Below are 15,941 nucleotides of genomic sequence, written 5' to 3'. Positions count from 1 at the left end.
GAATCTGTTGTCCCCATTACTGAGCTAGGGTGGCCTCCAGTCTCTCCTGTCCAGGCTGACTTCATCCCTAGTGACCTCATCCAGAGGGAAGAAAAGGGATTTAGCACAGTGGATAAAGTTTTGGACTCTGCTGATAATTAGCTTGTCACTTTGGCCAAGTTACTTAATCTCCCTGAACTTCATTCAGCTGTGTCCATCTGTGAACGGGGTTAATACCTCCCAGCAGGACTGGGGTGAATGGTAGACCAAGTGCGTAGAGCAGTGCTGGAACACAGTAGAAAAAAAAGAAAGTGAAGTCGCTCAGTCATGTTTGACTCTTTGCGACCCCATGGACTGTAGCCTACCAGACTCCATCCATGGGATTTCCCAAGGCAAGAATGCTGGAGTGGGTAGCCACTCCTTTCTCCAGGGGATCTTTCTGACCCAGGGTTCAAACCTGGGTCTCCCACACTGCAGGTAGACTCTTTACTGTCTGAGCCACCAGGGAAGCCCGCTGGAACACATAGTAGGTGTTCAATAAAGCTTTCTTTGAATGAATACTGGCAAATCCTTCTTGATGAGATTATTGTTCCTACAAAGGAGCTGCCCCATCAAGGGGATCTCTGGGTCCCTGAGCAAGGCCCTGAAGACCTTTGGGGATGGATAAGAAATCATACAGCCCAGAGATGGGAAGAAATGCCTACAAAGCTCTGTGCCCTGTGGGCTACACAGAGAAGGATGCATATCATAGTAACAGCCTTCACAGACACGACCGCATGTAACTCACTGTCACTGTCCCATCATTCAGATCAGAAAGCTGAGGTCTAGAGAGTATAGGCCGTCTGTCCTAGGAGCTGGGGAGTGGAGGGGAAGGAGCCTGCCTGCCCATTCCCCTGGGCCCTGGAACAGCAGACAGAGGGATTCCTCCTTCTCACGGGTCCAGAAGGCAGAATAAGGGTGAGAACTCTTTCCTCGGCCCAGGACACAGAAGGCAGGTGTCTCTGTCCTGCAATGAACAGTGGCTGAGGAGGCTGAGACAGTGTCTGGCTGCTTTCCCAACTCTGCAGGATCGCAAAGCCTGGCAAGACCAAAGGACACCGGCTCATATGTCCCACGCCCAGGAACACGTGCCCTGTATGGGAGACTCCTGAGACTTTGGGTTCTTCTTCCTGAGAAAGGTAGGGATGTTCCAGGGCCTCCGGGAAGCTGGGAGTGGAGGGGGTTCACACAGATCTTCCTGGACTGCAAGAGGCTTGTGTAGAGAAAGTGTGCGTGCCTGGCACAGGGACTTCTGATCATGCGGCGTCAGCTGGACCATGACACAGACCACCTGCCCGCCGTGGCCTGAACAGACCACCCTGAGCACTGTCCAAGTGGGCCCACCAGAAGAATAACGTGTATGGCTGAGAAGGATACAAAAAGGGGCTGGAACACCTGGATGAGGGCTCAATGGTTTCCTGAGCTTCCTGGGTGGTGGGGTGTTGGACAGACAGTTGGCTTAACCAGTGTTCTGCTGCTCACTTCACACCTCCAGTCAGAGAAACCCAGGAGGACAGAGTCAACTAACCATCTAGCAAAATCTCTTCTCCTTCTCTACCCCCAACTCCTACCCCTCCAGAGCCTTGTAGCTGGGACACAGACCCCGAGCACTCCCTGCAGCCAAATGATCACACTCCTGCCAAAGACACTCTCTGACCTTGCACTTCAGCTCTTTCCCTGGATCCATCACAGGCCAAGGGGAGCAGAGAGGCCCACCAGCCTGAAACACCCTTGGGATAGTTACAGAAGAAAGGGAGAAACAGATTCTTTAAGCCACCCTGTTCTGGGGTCTTTGCTACAGCAGCCCGAAATCAATGTAAGGAATAAACCTGCTTTGGCTTCAGAAACAAAGTCTTCAGAGAGTATTTATCGGTTCTAGCCAGCGGTAAGTGGGAAGGAGCTTGCCAAGCTTTATTGCCTCTTCCCTCCCCAGGAGAATCAAAGATACTAAGACAGGCTCAAGAGATCAAGGTAGACCTCCCCAAATATTTTCTTCCCCAATGTTTCCTGTTGCAGGACTATTCAGAGAAGCCTTCCAATCTTTCTCAAATAACCTTTTGAGACACAGTGTGGCAGGTGGCTCCCAGGAGAGAGAGGTATGTCAGCCCCCAGTATCCCAGGCCAGCACTAAGGAAAGCAGGTGACACGTGGGCCCACTGACCGCCTGTCTCCTCAAGTGGTTTCTCTCCCAGCTGCTCCCCCACCCCCACCCAGGGCTGGGTGCTGCATTTCTTAGAGGGGAGCTCCTTCAGACCAAGTAAAAGCAAAAAGAGGCCAAGCCCTCCCCTGCGGAGCCCACCATGGTGAGCATAAGTGAAGTGGCGGATGGACGTGTCCTCCAGCACAGACCCCTGCACAGCCACACTGTCCTGCAGGGGAGGCACCGCAGGACCCGGAGGGTTCTGGGAAAGAGGAGACCCAACTGCTGGGGCAGCACCCTGGGTCAGCAAAGATAACTGACCACCTGCCAATCACACCTAGGAGGGAGGCGCCCCATGACCAGCCGTGATGGCGAACCTGAGGTGGTCACACCGCAGGACGGAAAGATACCTGTACCCGACCCAGCATGACACAGGATTCCACCCAAGAAGGAAGGGGCAGCCCGTGCCAGGAGACTCCCGGGTCCACGCCACTCCCCCTGCAGACGCAGGACCCTGGCTCTCGGTGCCCCCTGTGGCCCCGGCTGAGCCCCAGGTGAGGGAGAGGAGGGAGCTGTCCCCGACTTGTCACTCACCCTGCAAGGCTTCTTTGGCTCTGGCTAGCTCTTGCTCCTTCTGGGCCAGCTGGACCCTGAGCTCGGTGGCCGAGAGGACCTCAGAGGACTTGCCACCCTGCGACTCCTCCAGGTCCTTCATCAACATCTCCTTCATCTGCCGGAGAAGGTGGACTTCCTCCTGGAGCCGGGACACTTCCTCCCGCAGGAGCGCTAGGGGAGAAGGGCATGTAGTTAGAGCAAGGGACAGGGGAGGCTGGCTGCGCTCGTTCACTTTTCTGGGGACAGTTTGAAGGTGCTTTGTTTTTCCTGTTGCTATGTGCTCAGCACCTTTCCTACTGTGTGCAGGAAGAAAACCCCAAAACAAACTTCTTGCAAAGAGCCTCTGCCCCAGTCCTGGGCCCCACCCACAGTCTGCAGACCACGCCGAGTAGGATCCCCACCCCTTTATCCCTCCACACTGTCTAGGGCTCCACTGTGGCTGCAGCTAGAGCGTCCACTCCAATGGCCGGGGTCTCCCTCCCTGCAGAGGGCGGGAGCATTACAGTCATACCCAGCTACACTTCACATGCTTTACCTTGTTTACCAAAACCTTTGGAGGCAGGAGATCTGACCCCATTTCACAGGTTAGGAAGTCGAGGTGCAGAGAGACTAAGAAGCTCCGTGAGTTCATAAACTGAGTAGGTAATGGAGGTGGGGTCTGAACCCAGACCTGGTTGACTCCAGGCACAGTCGGCACAACAGTAACTCAGGACGGGGCAGACCCAGGCAAGAGGCTCACCTCACTTAGAGACTGATTAAAGGAGGTTTTGAGAAGCTCATGGAAGCAGGCCCAGAGTGGCTGGCCTCGGAAGCATCACTAAGCTCACACCCTCCTGCAGGTTGGTACCTCTCTCTGCCACAGGCCAAGCTCTTTCCATCCTTAGGGGGCGGGCACAGTCCTTGCCTGTGAGGGTCAGAGGGCACAGCTACAGCACAGCTCTTGAGGCCCCAGGGTCTCTGGTCTGGCTCCCTTGCTGACCATGAGTGTGGTCACAAGCAAGTCCCTCCCACTCTGAGCCTCAGCTGCCCCTTCTGTAAAATGGGTCTAAGCCTCATGGGGTGGTGAGGCTCCCTCCTCTCACGGGGCCTGTTCCTGGAGACGGGCTCTGTGTATACAGCCAGTGCTCAGTGCCAGTGAAGCAGGGGTGTTTCCCCAGGCTCCTCCCAGGTGTGCGCTGTTCTCTAAGGTCCCACAATCTGCACTCCTCGGGGATCCTGGACCCAAAGGGAGAGTCAAGCCTGTGGGGGCAGGCTGCGGGGGGAGCAGAGCTGAGGCCTCAGGGACTTGGGGTCCTCTGCCCCCAGAAGCCTGGGCAAAGGCGGCACCAAGTCCAGCCCCTGTTCCTGGTCCACCTCAACTACCTCCTCTGAGGCCATCTGGGTCCAGCTGCCACCCACATGAGCAGAGGCCTCCCTGGCCACCCAGCTCCTCCTCAGTCCCCAGCCAATCTCCAGCCTGATCCACAGAGTGCAGCACCTCATTCCTGAGCTCTAAACCCTCCCTCCCTGGCTGCCCATCAGCTGCCTTGTCACCCCATCGGAGGCCTTCCTCAGGCCACCTGGGGGAGACATTCAGTTCTGAAGGTGCTAGATTTGTCCTGCCTCTGGGCTGCCAGAAGGGTTTCCTTCCTTCTTCACAGGTTCCTCCCTGTCGGGCAGTCTCAGCCCCACAGTTACATCAACAGCCCTAAAACGGCCCCACCCACGGTCCAATTCTGACAGCACTTTGGACGACACGCCCCAAACCCCTCACTAATGTGGGAGGCCCGCATTCACTGAGGGGCCTCAAGTGTCCTGAACACTGTATGACGACACACGACAATCAGACAATCCCCCCACCCAACCATCCACCCATCCATCCATCCAGCAAGAGTTCACGGGCACCTACTCCAAGCCAGTTGCTCCTGCAGGCCCTGGGGACCCCTGGGTGAATGTCACAGACAGGTCCTACCCTCAGGCTGGTGCTCCTAGACCCCAGATGGGCTAAAGGAACCCAAACCTGCATCCCAGGGAGGCAGGCTATCTGCGGAGGAGTTCCTGATTGCTCTCACACGAACAGACTCAAGTGCAGGCTGGGGAATGTCCAAGTCTCTTAGAAAACCTACAAAGTAGGAAGTTTGCATTGGGGGTCCCTCCCCTGCTCTTATTCTAGGCAAACACTTGCAAGCTGTCTATACTGCAGGACTGCCTGGTGTCCAAAAGGAAGGGAACACCCTCAGCCTCAAAAAGTCTCCAGCGAGTAGAAGCAGCAACACAAGTAATTATAACACAAAGCAATGGCAGTACCTGCTTGGGGCACAGAATATTTGAAATAGGTCGTGGAAGACTGGGGAGGAGGGCAGTGAGCAGAGGGAACAGCCTGAGAAGTGCTGGGAAGCCAGAGGTCCCTGGGTAACCAGTGAACAGTTACAGGTGAGGAAGAACAGGAGGAAAGGGTAGGCCAGGGTCAGATTATAAAACATGTTAACCCCAACCACACACTGTGCCCCAAGCCCTGGCTCGCCATCTCCAGCAGTACTCAAGACTCTGGAACTTTCATTCTCACTTTCTGCCATAGACTGAATATTTGTGTTCAAAATTCGTATGTGAGAGACTTCCCTGATGGCCCAGTGGCTAAGACTCCACGCTCCTAACGCAGGTGGCCCAGGTTCTATCCCTGGTTGGGGAACTAGATCTCACATGCCGAAACTAAGAGTTAGTATGCCACCACTAAGAGTTTGCAGCCGGCAAATAAAGATTGAAGATCTTGGATGCTGCATTGAAGACTCAGTGCAGCCAAAAAAAAAAAAAAATCACATGTGAAACCTAATCCCCAGGTGATGACAGTATGTGAAGACAACTGATCAGATCACAAGGGTGGAGCCATCATAAATGGGATTAGTGACCTGTCCACTAGGTGAAGATGAAGCAAAAAAGACAGCTATGAATCACCAAGAGGGTCCTTACCAGACATGGAATTTACCAGTGCCTGGTCTTGGACTTCCAGCCTCCAGAACTGTGAGACAGACACTTCTGTGGCTTATAAGCCATCCGGTATTTTTGTTATAGCAACCCAAATAGGCCAAGACACTTTCCTTCATCAATTCTCCCCAGTCACAGCTGCCAGGGACTGTTTCCCCTCAACAGTCACCAAATGTCTATTTCACAGTAGGGTGTGAGTGACTGCTAAGTACCCCATTTATATTTACATTACCAGGCAAGTAGAAGCCAGAACTGTTTTTTATTTTATTTTAGGGCTTTCTCAAACTGCCCAGAGGAAGCCACTGAGGTTGTTTGCTATCTATGCAGACCGCAGAGGATTCCAAGAGACCTGGCTTCAAATCCAGGCCTGACCAGGGCCTTGTTGTGACCCTGAGCAAGCTCTGTGATTTCTCTGGCTCTCAGTTGCCATGTACACTGTGTGGGCACAATGTCACCCCTGTAGGGTTGCCAGATTGAGCAAAACAAAACAAAGTGAAGCAAAACGAACCAAAAAAGCCCAGATGCACAGTTAAATTTGAATTTTAGATAACAAATAATTTTTAATATAAGTGTATCCTAAATATTACACGGGACATACTTATGCTGAAAATTGATTCAATGTTTATCTAAAATTCAAATGTAACCGGGCGTGCTGTGTTTTATCCAGCAACCCTACTTCCGTCACAATGAAACGGGGCCATCATGAGAAAGGGCTGTACTGGATGATGGCCTGGGAGGAAGGAGGTGAAGGCACAGAGCAGCCTGGCACAGCCTTCTCTGCCCTCCCTCCACCGCTACTTGGATGAGGGCAAGATGGGGCTGCGTGTCCCTCTCCTGAGCTAACAGTGGCAAAGGTGGATTTTTTTTTCCTGTGCTCAGGTTGCTAATAGGTATACTGGACACCTAGGCCCCGCCCCTGGAGTCAGGTTCTGAACAAGCAGGAGGGCGGGAACCAGGTGTGGCTCTTGCAGGAGCCAAGTCTCAGGAGACCAGGCTGGAAAAACAACTCCACAGAAAGAGAGAGGCTTGTCCAAGCTTAGGAACTGCCCCTGCCCCCTCTAGACTAGATCTTGCACCACCTGGACCCTTCCAGGGGCAAAGAGGGGTGACAGGTCTGGGACTGCAATCACAGAGAACCTCACAAGACTGAAGCCCATTTACCTGCTCTGGGACCATCTGCAGGCACTTCCCCCCCTTGGGGGCTTCCCAGGCGGTGCTAGCGGTAAAGAACCTGACTGCCAACGCAAGAGGTTCAGGTGTGATCCCTGGGCTGGGATGATCCCCTGGAGGAGAGCGTGGCAACCCACTCCAGCATTCTTGCCTGGAGAATCCCATGGACAGAGGAGCTTGGTGGACTTCAGTCCATGGGGTAGCAAAGAGTCAGATACAACTGAAGGGACTTAGCATGCATGCACGCCCCTCCCTGGGCCTCAGTGGCCTCAACCGTGAAACGGAATGATAGGAACGTGTGATATACTTAAACGTGCACACGATGAGAACTGTGTGTGCTCTCAACTCCCCTTCCCCTCTGCACAGAGGGGAGTGAACTCATCCCCCAGGAGCAATGAAGAAGTGAGAGTTGGAAGATTTGGGTTTCTGCCTCAGAAGGACAGCTACCTCGCTGTGTGACCTAGGACAAGTCACTGTCCCTCTTTGGGCCTTCATAATGTTAGGTAGTTAGAATAGGAAACAGGAGTCCAAAATGGCAGTGGCTAAAAGACAAGGATGGGAAAAGCCCATGAAAATAGAACAAAGGAAGGTCAAAGGAAGGTCCGAGGACCGGCGTGAGGACCTCAGGTAGAACTAACAGCACTCCTGGCTAGCCCAATTTGCATAGCGCAGGCCTAGGGAGGAGGAAAAAACATAAAAAGAGGAGCCAAAGGGCCGGGGCTCTCTCTTCTCTTCGTCTTTGGGTCGGCATGCCCTCACGCCTCGAGGATGTATTTTCCTGCTATTTTCTAAATAAAACTGAGCTGTAACACGGAGCTGTAACACTGATCTAAGAGCTATAACATGGTCTGTTTAGAACAGAAAGCTATAACATGGTCTGTCTAAGAGCTGTGACGTGCTGAGGGCTTTATGTCCGTTGCTTCAAATTTTTGTTGAGACCAAACAGAACCGAGATTATACTCGCCTGACATCTAGTATCAGTGCCCTTAGAAGAATGCACTCTTCATGAATCTAGAGGAATGCTGCGCTCCTCCCCTTCGCAGGGCAGGGGTCCCTGCTCTGGCTCACGGCTGCTCTGCTCAATGAGACACACGTGGCTACTTACATGTAAATTAGTCACAACCTACTCAGTTCCTCAGCTGTGCTCACCTCATGTGAAGAGCACAGAGTCGCCCCTTCAGGACACGGAGCTCCGGGGGTCAGTGGTCGTCCAGGGGCATGAAGCAGGGAAGGGAAGAAGTGGGGTTTGTGAGGCATCTGGCACAGAGCTGGCTGCAGACTCACGGACAGGAGGGAGCCTTGTGCCGAAAGCTGGGGAAGGAGCCACATTCCTGCAGAAACTGTTCTAGCCTTTGTGGAGGGACACAAACAGCAAAGACTGACTGTGTACCTTTCTGCCTGTCACTGGGAAACCACGCACCCTTGGATCATAGGGCAGTGGGCGAATGGTGGTGAAAGGTGTGTGTGTGTTAGTCGCTTAGTTGTGTCCAACTCTTCTTAACCCCATGGACTGTAGTCCACCAGACTCCTCTGTCCATGAGATTCTCCAGGCAAGAAACTGGAGTGGGTTGCCATGCCCTCCTCCAGGGGATCTTCCCGATCCAGGGGTCAAACCTTGGTCTCCTGCATTGCAGGCATATTCTTTACTGTCTAAGCTACCAGGGAAGCCTGGTGGTGAAAGGGCCTGGTGCCCAGGAAGCCACAGACACAGCAATGTTCTTGGCCAAGGAAGCCGGAAGTAAGTGTTGCCTGGGAGATGGCTCTTCCCCTGCCGCCCTCCTCCGGGAAGCCGCCAGTCACCAATGGTGCTGCCCTCAGGGGTGGCCTTACCAGCAGGCAGGCCACACAGCAGAAGCCTCCAGGGCCTTCTTCTCAAGGGCAAGGGGGTGTGGCATACTTATCAGGTGGCGAAGGGAGCTGGGGAGACCCTGTGCCTCCCTAGCACATCTTTTGTTTGTGAGAGCAGTGAGTGTTCTGCGTTTAAAAAATGCCATTTCTTGGCCTCCCTTGCAGCTAGAATTGTCTGTGTGACTCAGTCTGGCTGATAAGATATAGGAGATAGTCCCTGAGACTGCCCTTTAAGAAAAAAGGACTTTGCTCAATGGTAAAGAATCTGCCTGCAATGCAGGAGGCACAGTTTCCATCGCTGGGTTGGGAAGATCCCCTGGAGAAAGAAAAGGCAACCGACTCCAGTATTCTTGCCTGGAGAATCCCAAGTACCGAGGAGCCTGGTAGGTTACAGTCCACGGGGTCTCACAAGAGCCAGACTTGACTTAGTGACCAAACAACAACAAATGGGAAGGAAATCCAAAAAAGAGGGAACATATGTATAAGTATAACTGATTCACTTTGCTGTACAGTATAAACACAACATTGCAAAGCAACAATATGACAAAAAAATTTTTTTAATAAAAGAAAAAAGGCTTTGTCTCCTCCCTGCCTTCTTGCCTGGAGAGTAGATTTGTGGTCAGAACTGCAGCAGCCACATTGTAACAAGGAGGTAACATGCACAGAGGGCACAAAAAGATGCTAAGGGAAGAGAGCCTGGGCCTGGCGAGCATAGCTCAGCCCTGCACCTGTGTGGAGACCTGCAGCAGCACCAGCTGGGCAGGGCCACCTGGCGTTGGAGAGCCTTTGATTTCCCTGCTGATCTACCAGTTTCCTGGAGCCAACCGCCACTCCTGGCCCCAGGGAAGAGCCCCAAGTCCTTTCCTGGCTTAATTTTTGTGAGCTCATCAGGTTGGGACGAGAGAGGAACAAGAGAAAGGAAAAAAAGCTTATTTTCCTTGACTGTAGGGCACCATCCAAGAGTCCTCTGAGCTGTCTCCATTCGAGAGGTTTGTGAGTCTATCCTTCGCAAGCCAGAGGTCCAAACAGCAATAATACTGTAATTACTGTGTCAATGACAATGACTTCTTTACTAACATTTCTAGAGCGCAAGGTATGTGCTCCAGGCTCTGTTTGAAGTATGTCACATGCCTAACAGATACTAGTGAATTCTCACAATAACCTCATAAAGTAGGATCATCCCATTCAACAGATGGGGAAGTTGAGGCACAGGATTTAGGTGACTTGACCAATGTCATTTGGAGTAAAAGGCAGAGTCAGGGGTAGAAGCCAGTGGTCTAGCTTTAGCACCTGCCCACACTATACTGTCTTGCAGGAGGAGAGGGCAACAGGGTCCGTGGGTGACACAGAGGGAACCCAACAGTGCTGTGTGCTCACCCTGGTAGATGGCAGGTAAGGCAGGGTTGCCTCCCCCCCCCACCCCACCAGCAGGTATGGGCTCACTCTTGTTTCCTACGTGGAGCTGGGTGTCACAGAGAGCCACCACTCCGTGCACCACCCCCCCCAGGGGCACAGTCCCCATGTAGCTCCTTAAGGACGTGGCCACGGAGGCAGCAGGGGCCCTGATGACACCCAACGCCCAGCTCCAGCCCAGCACTGGGCTCCTGGCAGGCCCGCGCCGAGCACGGTGCAAGGCGAACGTGGGCCAGGCACGTCTGGGTCAGCCCCCGGGGTCCAGTCCCGGCTCCCCAGCTTCCTGGCTATTTGACCTTAGGACAAGTGACCTCCGAGTTTATCTGAAAATGGAGCCAAGACCAGTCTCCCAAGCCTGTGGTAAACATTAAAGCAATCATCTAAGTGGAACATTCCGGAAGGTTCTAAATGGGGGTCACATGTCACTCGTTAAGACCATTATTATAGAAAAGGGCAAATCTCCCCAATGTTCTGAGGAAAGGCCTTGGCCTCACTGACCTCAGAGCCCTGACCTGTGGGCCTCCCAGCCTGGGAGGGGTGGCTTAAATGGCAGAGAAGGCTGAGTCACCCTGTCTGCAGGGGGAGGGCAGGAGCCAGAACATGGAGGGGCTCCAAGTGGAGCCTAGGCTGGAGTGACAGTCCCTGGCTGCTCGTCATAGATGGACACCTTGAAAAACTACCACAGACACACACACATCTGTCAAAACTCACCAAGCTCCAACTGTACCCTTAAGACCTGTTTACTTTGCTGTAGGGAATTATACAACCAAAAAAAAGCGGGGGTGGGGGTGAGGGGAGAGTCAGTAACATAGTTCAGGTTTTCCATTAACTGACTTTTATAGATCCTCCTCCCCAATCCAGGTACCAGGCCCAGCATCCCCCTGACCCCTAGCAGGGCTCAGCGGAAGGGGAACTTGAATCCAGCCCCAGGCTCGGTGGACTACCTCCATTCACTTGAGCTACACCTGCTCTGTGGGAGAGAAATTGGATGCCCTGAGAACCATGCCCCGCTGGCCCTGGCTGGATGGAGGTCACTCTGGATGGCACGATGCTCTGCTTAACGACGCCACAGTTCTCTCCCAGTCCAAACACCCTCTCTGGCAGAAACAGGGGTTGATGGCACTGCCACATTCTCAGACTCTGACTGTGCAGGATGCCGCTCACTGGATTACAGGCTTCATCTCACCGGATCCTCATAGCACCTACGCAGGGCTGCGGTGACCCCGCCCGAGTTCAGAGACACTGAGGGCTGTGGGATGGAGCCCAGGTCAGCCTGGGGGTCATGAGCCCCCCACCATGGGTCGGTCCAGCAGCGGTCGGCAGGCTGTGAGTGTTCAAAAGGCACCACTGTGGCCATGACTGCCATTATTGTCATCACTGCCAAATCTGGCCCAGGAAGTGATCTCAGAACATCAGGATGACTTTTGTTCCAAAAATTAGGAATCAGGGACCTCCCTGGTAGTCCAGTGGCTAAGACTCTGCACCTCCCAGTGCAGGGGGCTCCAGGTGGGATCCCTAGTCAGGGAACTAGATCCCACAAGCTGCAACTAAGGGTTCGAGCGCTGCGACTGAAGATTCTGCACGCTACAATTAAAAAGGATCCTGCATGCCACAACTAAGACCTAGCACAGACAAATATTAAAAAAAAATTAGGAATCAGGTTGTTCTTGGAGTGTTTAAATGTCAAGACTGAGGCACAATGATTCATATCAAATCCCCATGAGAGATGGGTTCCCAGGCCCCAAGGCTAAACAGGACCACATGTATTCGGGTCCCAAGAATCCAGTGCCTGATGGCAGAGGGGAGTCTTGAAAAGAAAGAGCCAGAGAGGGGGTTGCTGGCAGAACGCACTGCCCAGGCAGAGAGGGTAAGGGTCTTCGCCAGTGGTCTAAGGGCACCTCCTCGGTTCTGCCTTTATGTGGCGGGAGCACATGACGAGAAAGAGGTCAGCTGCATTCCCACAGTGCAGTCCCTCTGTTCTTGAATTCAAGCAGCATCATCATCATCACAGTGAGCCTCTCCTCTCATGCATGCCAAAACACCTCTAAGTCCTTGCACCATTAATTCTTGATTCTCACAGTAACACAAGGGGATATACCCATTTTACAGAAGAAACCAAGGCAGGGAGAAAACGTGGTTAAACTCAGAAGGTCTGGCTGCAGAGCCTTTTCCAGTCACCCCTGAGTTATATTCTACCCCTTCTCCTCTGGGTCTGGGTGCCAGTCTGCAAGCTCTCCCCAAGGCTGGCAAAGCGTATGTTCCCTCTCAGGGCCTGCTGTGGTTAACAGGGAGCCCTCAAACCCTCCTGGATAGACACCACTGTTTGCATCCTTCCCCGAGACTGGAAGGCCTGAGGTCACAGAACCTCTTGGCCAAGCTGACCCTAAAGCTAAGTGGGGCCAGGAATCCTGGATTCAGTCAGGTCAGCAGAGGCAACAGAAGCAATGTAGCCCTCAGTTCTAGACTCAGCCTCAAAGGTTCCTCAGAGCTCTGTACATTACCGGAATTCCACAGGGACACTGAGTCAGGTGGGACTTGAACGTAACGGTCTGTGGAGAGAGAAATCTGGGAAGAGCAGCCTGAAGGCTGGGCCTCCAGGACTAAGAAGAGACTTGAAATCACTTCCTTTTGCTTGATTGGTCCTCGCAGACCCAGCCTGGGCTCCCCTCCTGCCTGGTTTTTGTATAGTGAGCTGAAAACAGCCCTCTTGGACCACCTCTGTTCATCATGCCTACTCTTCCGTCCCTCCCCTCCTGCCCCCTGCACATGAGACAGACCCAAGAAACCAGGAACAGGGCAAGTGGCAGGCAGACAAAAGCTGGAACCATGCTTTGCTAGAGATTTCCAGGTTCTGTCTGTCTCTGTTATGTGATCCCGACACTTAAAGCTTTTGGGGTGATGGGACACAATACAGCACTCACCAAACAAGAGGAGATTCTCAAAAACCTCCCAGCTGCTTCTCAACTATTAATCCCAAGGCTGCTCCAGGGCCCGGGAGAACCACCTGGTAATTTTTATTACAAGTGGGTGGGGTGGGCCTGGCAGGTACCAGGTGATGCAGCCTTTGTCTTTTTCTCATATTTCACAGTAACTGTATGTTCTTTGAGGCACTGTTTAATCTGTCTTTCCTGCAGAGCTGTTTCAGTGCAGCTGCTGGTGCATAAACACACCTTCCGGCCACACCATCCTTGGCTCCTGACTGCCAAGCTAATCCTCTTCCACAATCTTGAGTGGGGGAAGCCCCTGTTTCTCATGAAGAGCTGTGCCCATCCAGCTCCGCACCCCAGGAATCTGATTCTCTCCAGGGAAGGGATTTGCTTCCTTCGACCGTACCTCATGCGTGTGTGCGTGCTAAGTTGCTCAGTTTGTCTGACTCTTTGACCCCATGAACTGTATCCTGCCAGACTCCTGTGTCCCTGGAATTTTCCAGGCAAGAATACTGGAGTGGGTTGCCATGCCCTTCTCCAGGGGATATTCCTGATCCAGGGATCAAACTCAGATCTGTCTGCATTGCAGGCAGATACCACTGAGCCACCAGGGAAGCCTTCGACCGTCCCTCACCAAGCACCAACTCAGCACCAGTCATGTGCTAGGCACCAGCCCTGGAACGATGACGGTCACAGGTTCTAAAGCAGAGATGCCCTGGGGGAATTGAAGGAATCACAAATCTCTAGAACGTAGCTTCCTCATTCTCAGGCACAACCAAACCCGAGGATCTGTGCTGCAGAACATGGGCCTGCAGGTGGCCTGGCCTGATCTTTGCTTCCTGTGTCCACTGCTCTTGAAGCCCAGAAAGAACAGTCTCTGGCAGACTTTCTGGACATGTGGCTTGATGTTGCCAAGCACTGACAGCCAGTAGGAGCCTCAGAGTCCTCAGGGGTCTGCAACAGCCACTCAGTGGGTGATTCTAGCTTCAGAATGAATACACATTGCCCAAATACAGCCTCTGTCTGGGGGTGGAAAGGCAAGCCCTTTCCTAACACCTAAATGCTGAGTCCCTGATGGTCTGCAGCAGCAGTGATTACCTTGTTCCAAAGCCAGGTCTCCAGGCCTCCTTGGGGCCCTTAAGGAGCCCGCTCCTATCCACTTGCTGGGTAGGAGTCATGGGAATGTGGTTCAAAGGTGGAGATAAGACCCAAGCTGACCAATAAGACAGCTGAGTTGCCCTGGCCACTGTGATTGGTTTAGAAGGGGAAGCACATGACACAGGTCAGTCCAATCAGTCGGTATCTGGACTGGGAGATGCTCTTTTTAATGATGGATGAGAGGATGGAGCCTGGAGGTGCTGGTGGCCAAGAAGGGAGCACCAATAAGACAAAGACTGGATCCAGATACTATCCGTGTCCTGGATCACACCACACCTGAAGCCAGAATCTACTCCTGAACTTTTCAGTTATGTGGGCCAATACATTCTTAAGCCAGTTTGACTTGCATTTTCTATCCCTTGCAACTGTAAGATAACTCTGATAAACTACTTCTGTCAGGAACCACTTTCTGGGTGCCCAGCAACCCACAAACCTAAGGCCACCTTCTATGTGCTAAGCACTCAAAGTTATATCACTCTTTCAGAAACCAGACGAGCAAAACGGACAATGGAATTCTCTTCCACAAAACCAGTGAGCACCTACCCCCACGTGATTCTAGCTTTTCTTTGACAGCAGTGACCAGTCCCCCTGGGTTGAAATCCTGGAAGGCACAAACTTTCAAGTTCTGCCTTGAGTCCATTTCTAGACTTCTCCTGCCCAAATCAGCCTTTCTCCTCTTCTCCCACCTGGTGAGGTCTGTGAGCACTAACCCCTCAGCCTTCCTTGGCGTGAGGCTCTAGGTCCCCTTCAGGTGCTGACTATGTGCCTGGCTCTAAGCCTCGGACCAAGCAATTCTCTCAGTGGGAACAGTGCTACATCCTCTCCTTTTTGCACACATGTAAACGGAGAGGGAGAGATGGAGGCCAGGACAGGTGGACAGCCTTGTTTAAGGTAACAGGGCTGGTCCAGGTGGCATGGTGGATCCCAACTCAGATCCCAAGTCTGTTTGATTGCAAAGCTCATGTTCTTAACTGGATTAGGCTCCCAGCCCTCCCAGCCCTAAATGCCATGCTGTGCATATTTCTCAAACTATTAATAAATGCCAGGTCAAAGAGTGGGACAGAACTGGAACTGGGCCTTTTTTACAAACTTTGGCAAAATCAGCTGGGTCCCCCAGCATTTGCTCTCACCACAGGTTTCTCCCCTCCCCAAGGCTTGGTTCATAAAGGAACAGATCCAGGAGAGGGACAGAGGCCACTGGGTGGCACTGCCCATCTCCCTCTCCACCCATATGTGACTCCCTCCTCCCATCCTGCCTCCCTCTTCTCCACCCTTGTCATTGTTGTTTGGTTGCTAAGCTGCGTCTGTCTCTCTGTGACCCCATGGACTGCAGCATGCCAGGCTTCCCTGTCCCTAACCATTTCCCTAAGTTTGCTCAAACTTATGTCTATTGAGTCAGTGATGCCATCCAACCATCTCATCCTCTGCTGCCCCCTTCTCCTCCTGCCCTCAATCTTCCCCAGCATCAGGTTTTTTTCCAATGAGTGGGCTCTTCACATCAGGTGGCCAAAGCATTGGAGCTTCAGCTTCAGCATCCACCCTCTAGGGGAAAAAAATTACCAAAACACAAGGAGGAAAAAGAAAGAAGGCCCTGCATGGTTACACCCACCAACACATGACGTGGCCCATCCACGCGTCAAGCACAAAGCTCATGGCCAACCAGGAGGAAGCAATTTGACCGAGGCCTCGCC

The 15,941-nt window shown here is 52.9% G+C and overlaps 1 protein-coding gene across 4 annotated transcripts in view; it reads right to left on the bottom strand.

Moving 5' to 3' along the window:
- KAZN (kazrin, periplakin interacting protein) overlaps positions 1-15,941 on the bottom strand; it is a 1,347,864-nt gene that overhangs the window by 131,807 nt on the left and 1,200,116 nt on the right. For all 4 annotated transcript variants that reach the window (XM_070384944.1, XM_070384946.1, XM_070384947.1 and 1 more), the window contains one exon: positions 2,753-2,944. In XM_070384944.1, the coding sequence (XP_070241045.1) occupies positions 2,753-2,944 (192 nt within the window). The remainder of the gene's footprint in view (positions 1-2,752; positions 2,945-15,941) is intronic.

The sequence above is a fragment of the Bos mutus genome, chromosome 16 (assembly GCF_027580195.1).
Source record: "Bos mutus isolate GX-2022 chromosome 16, NWIPB_WYAK_1.1, whole genome shotgun sequence".
In the NCBI taxonomy this organism is placed as follows: domain Eukaryota; kingdom Metazoa; phylum Chordata; class Mammalia; order Artiodactyla; family Bovidae; genus Bos; species Bos mutus.
Note: the sequence above shows the minus strand (reverse complement) of the source record. Positions and strands in the feature narration are given on the sequence as shown.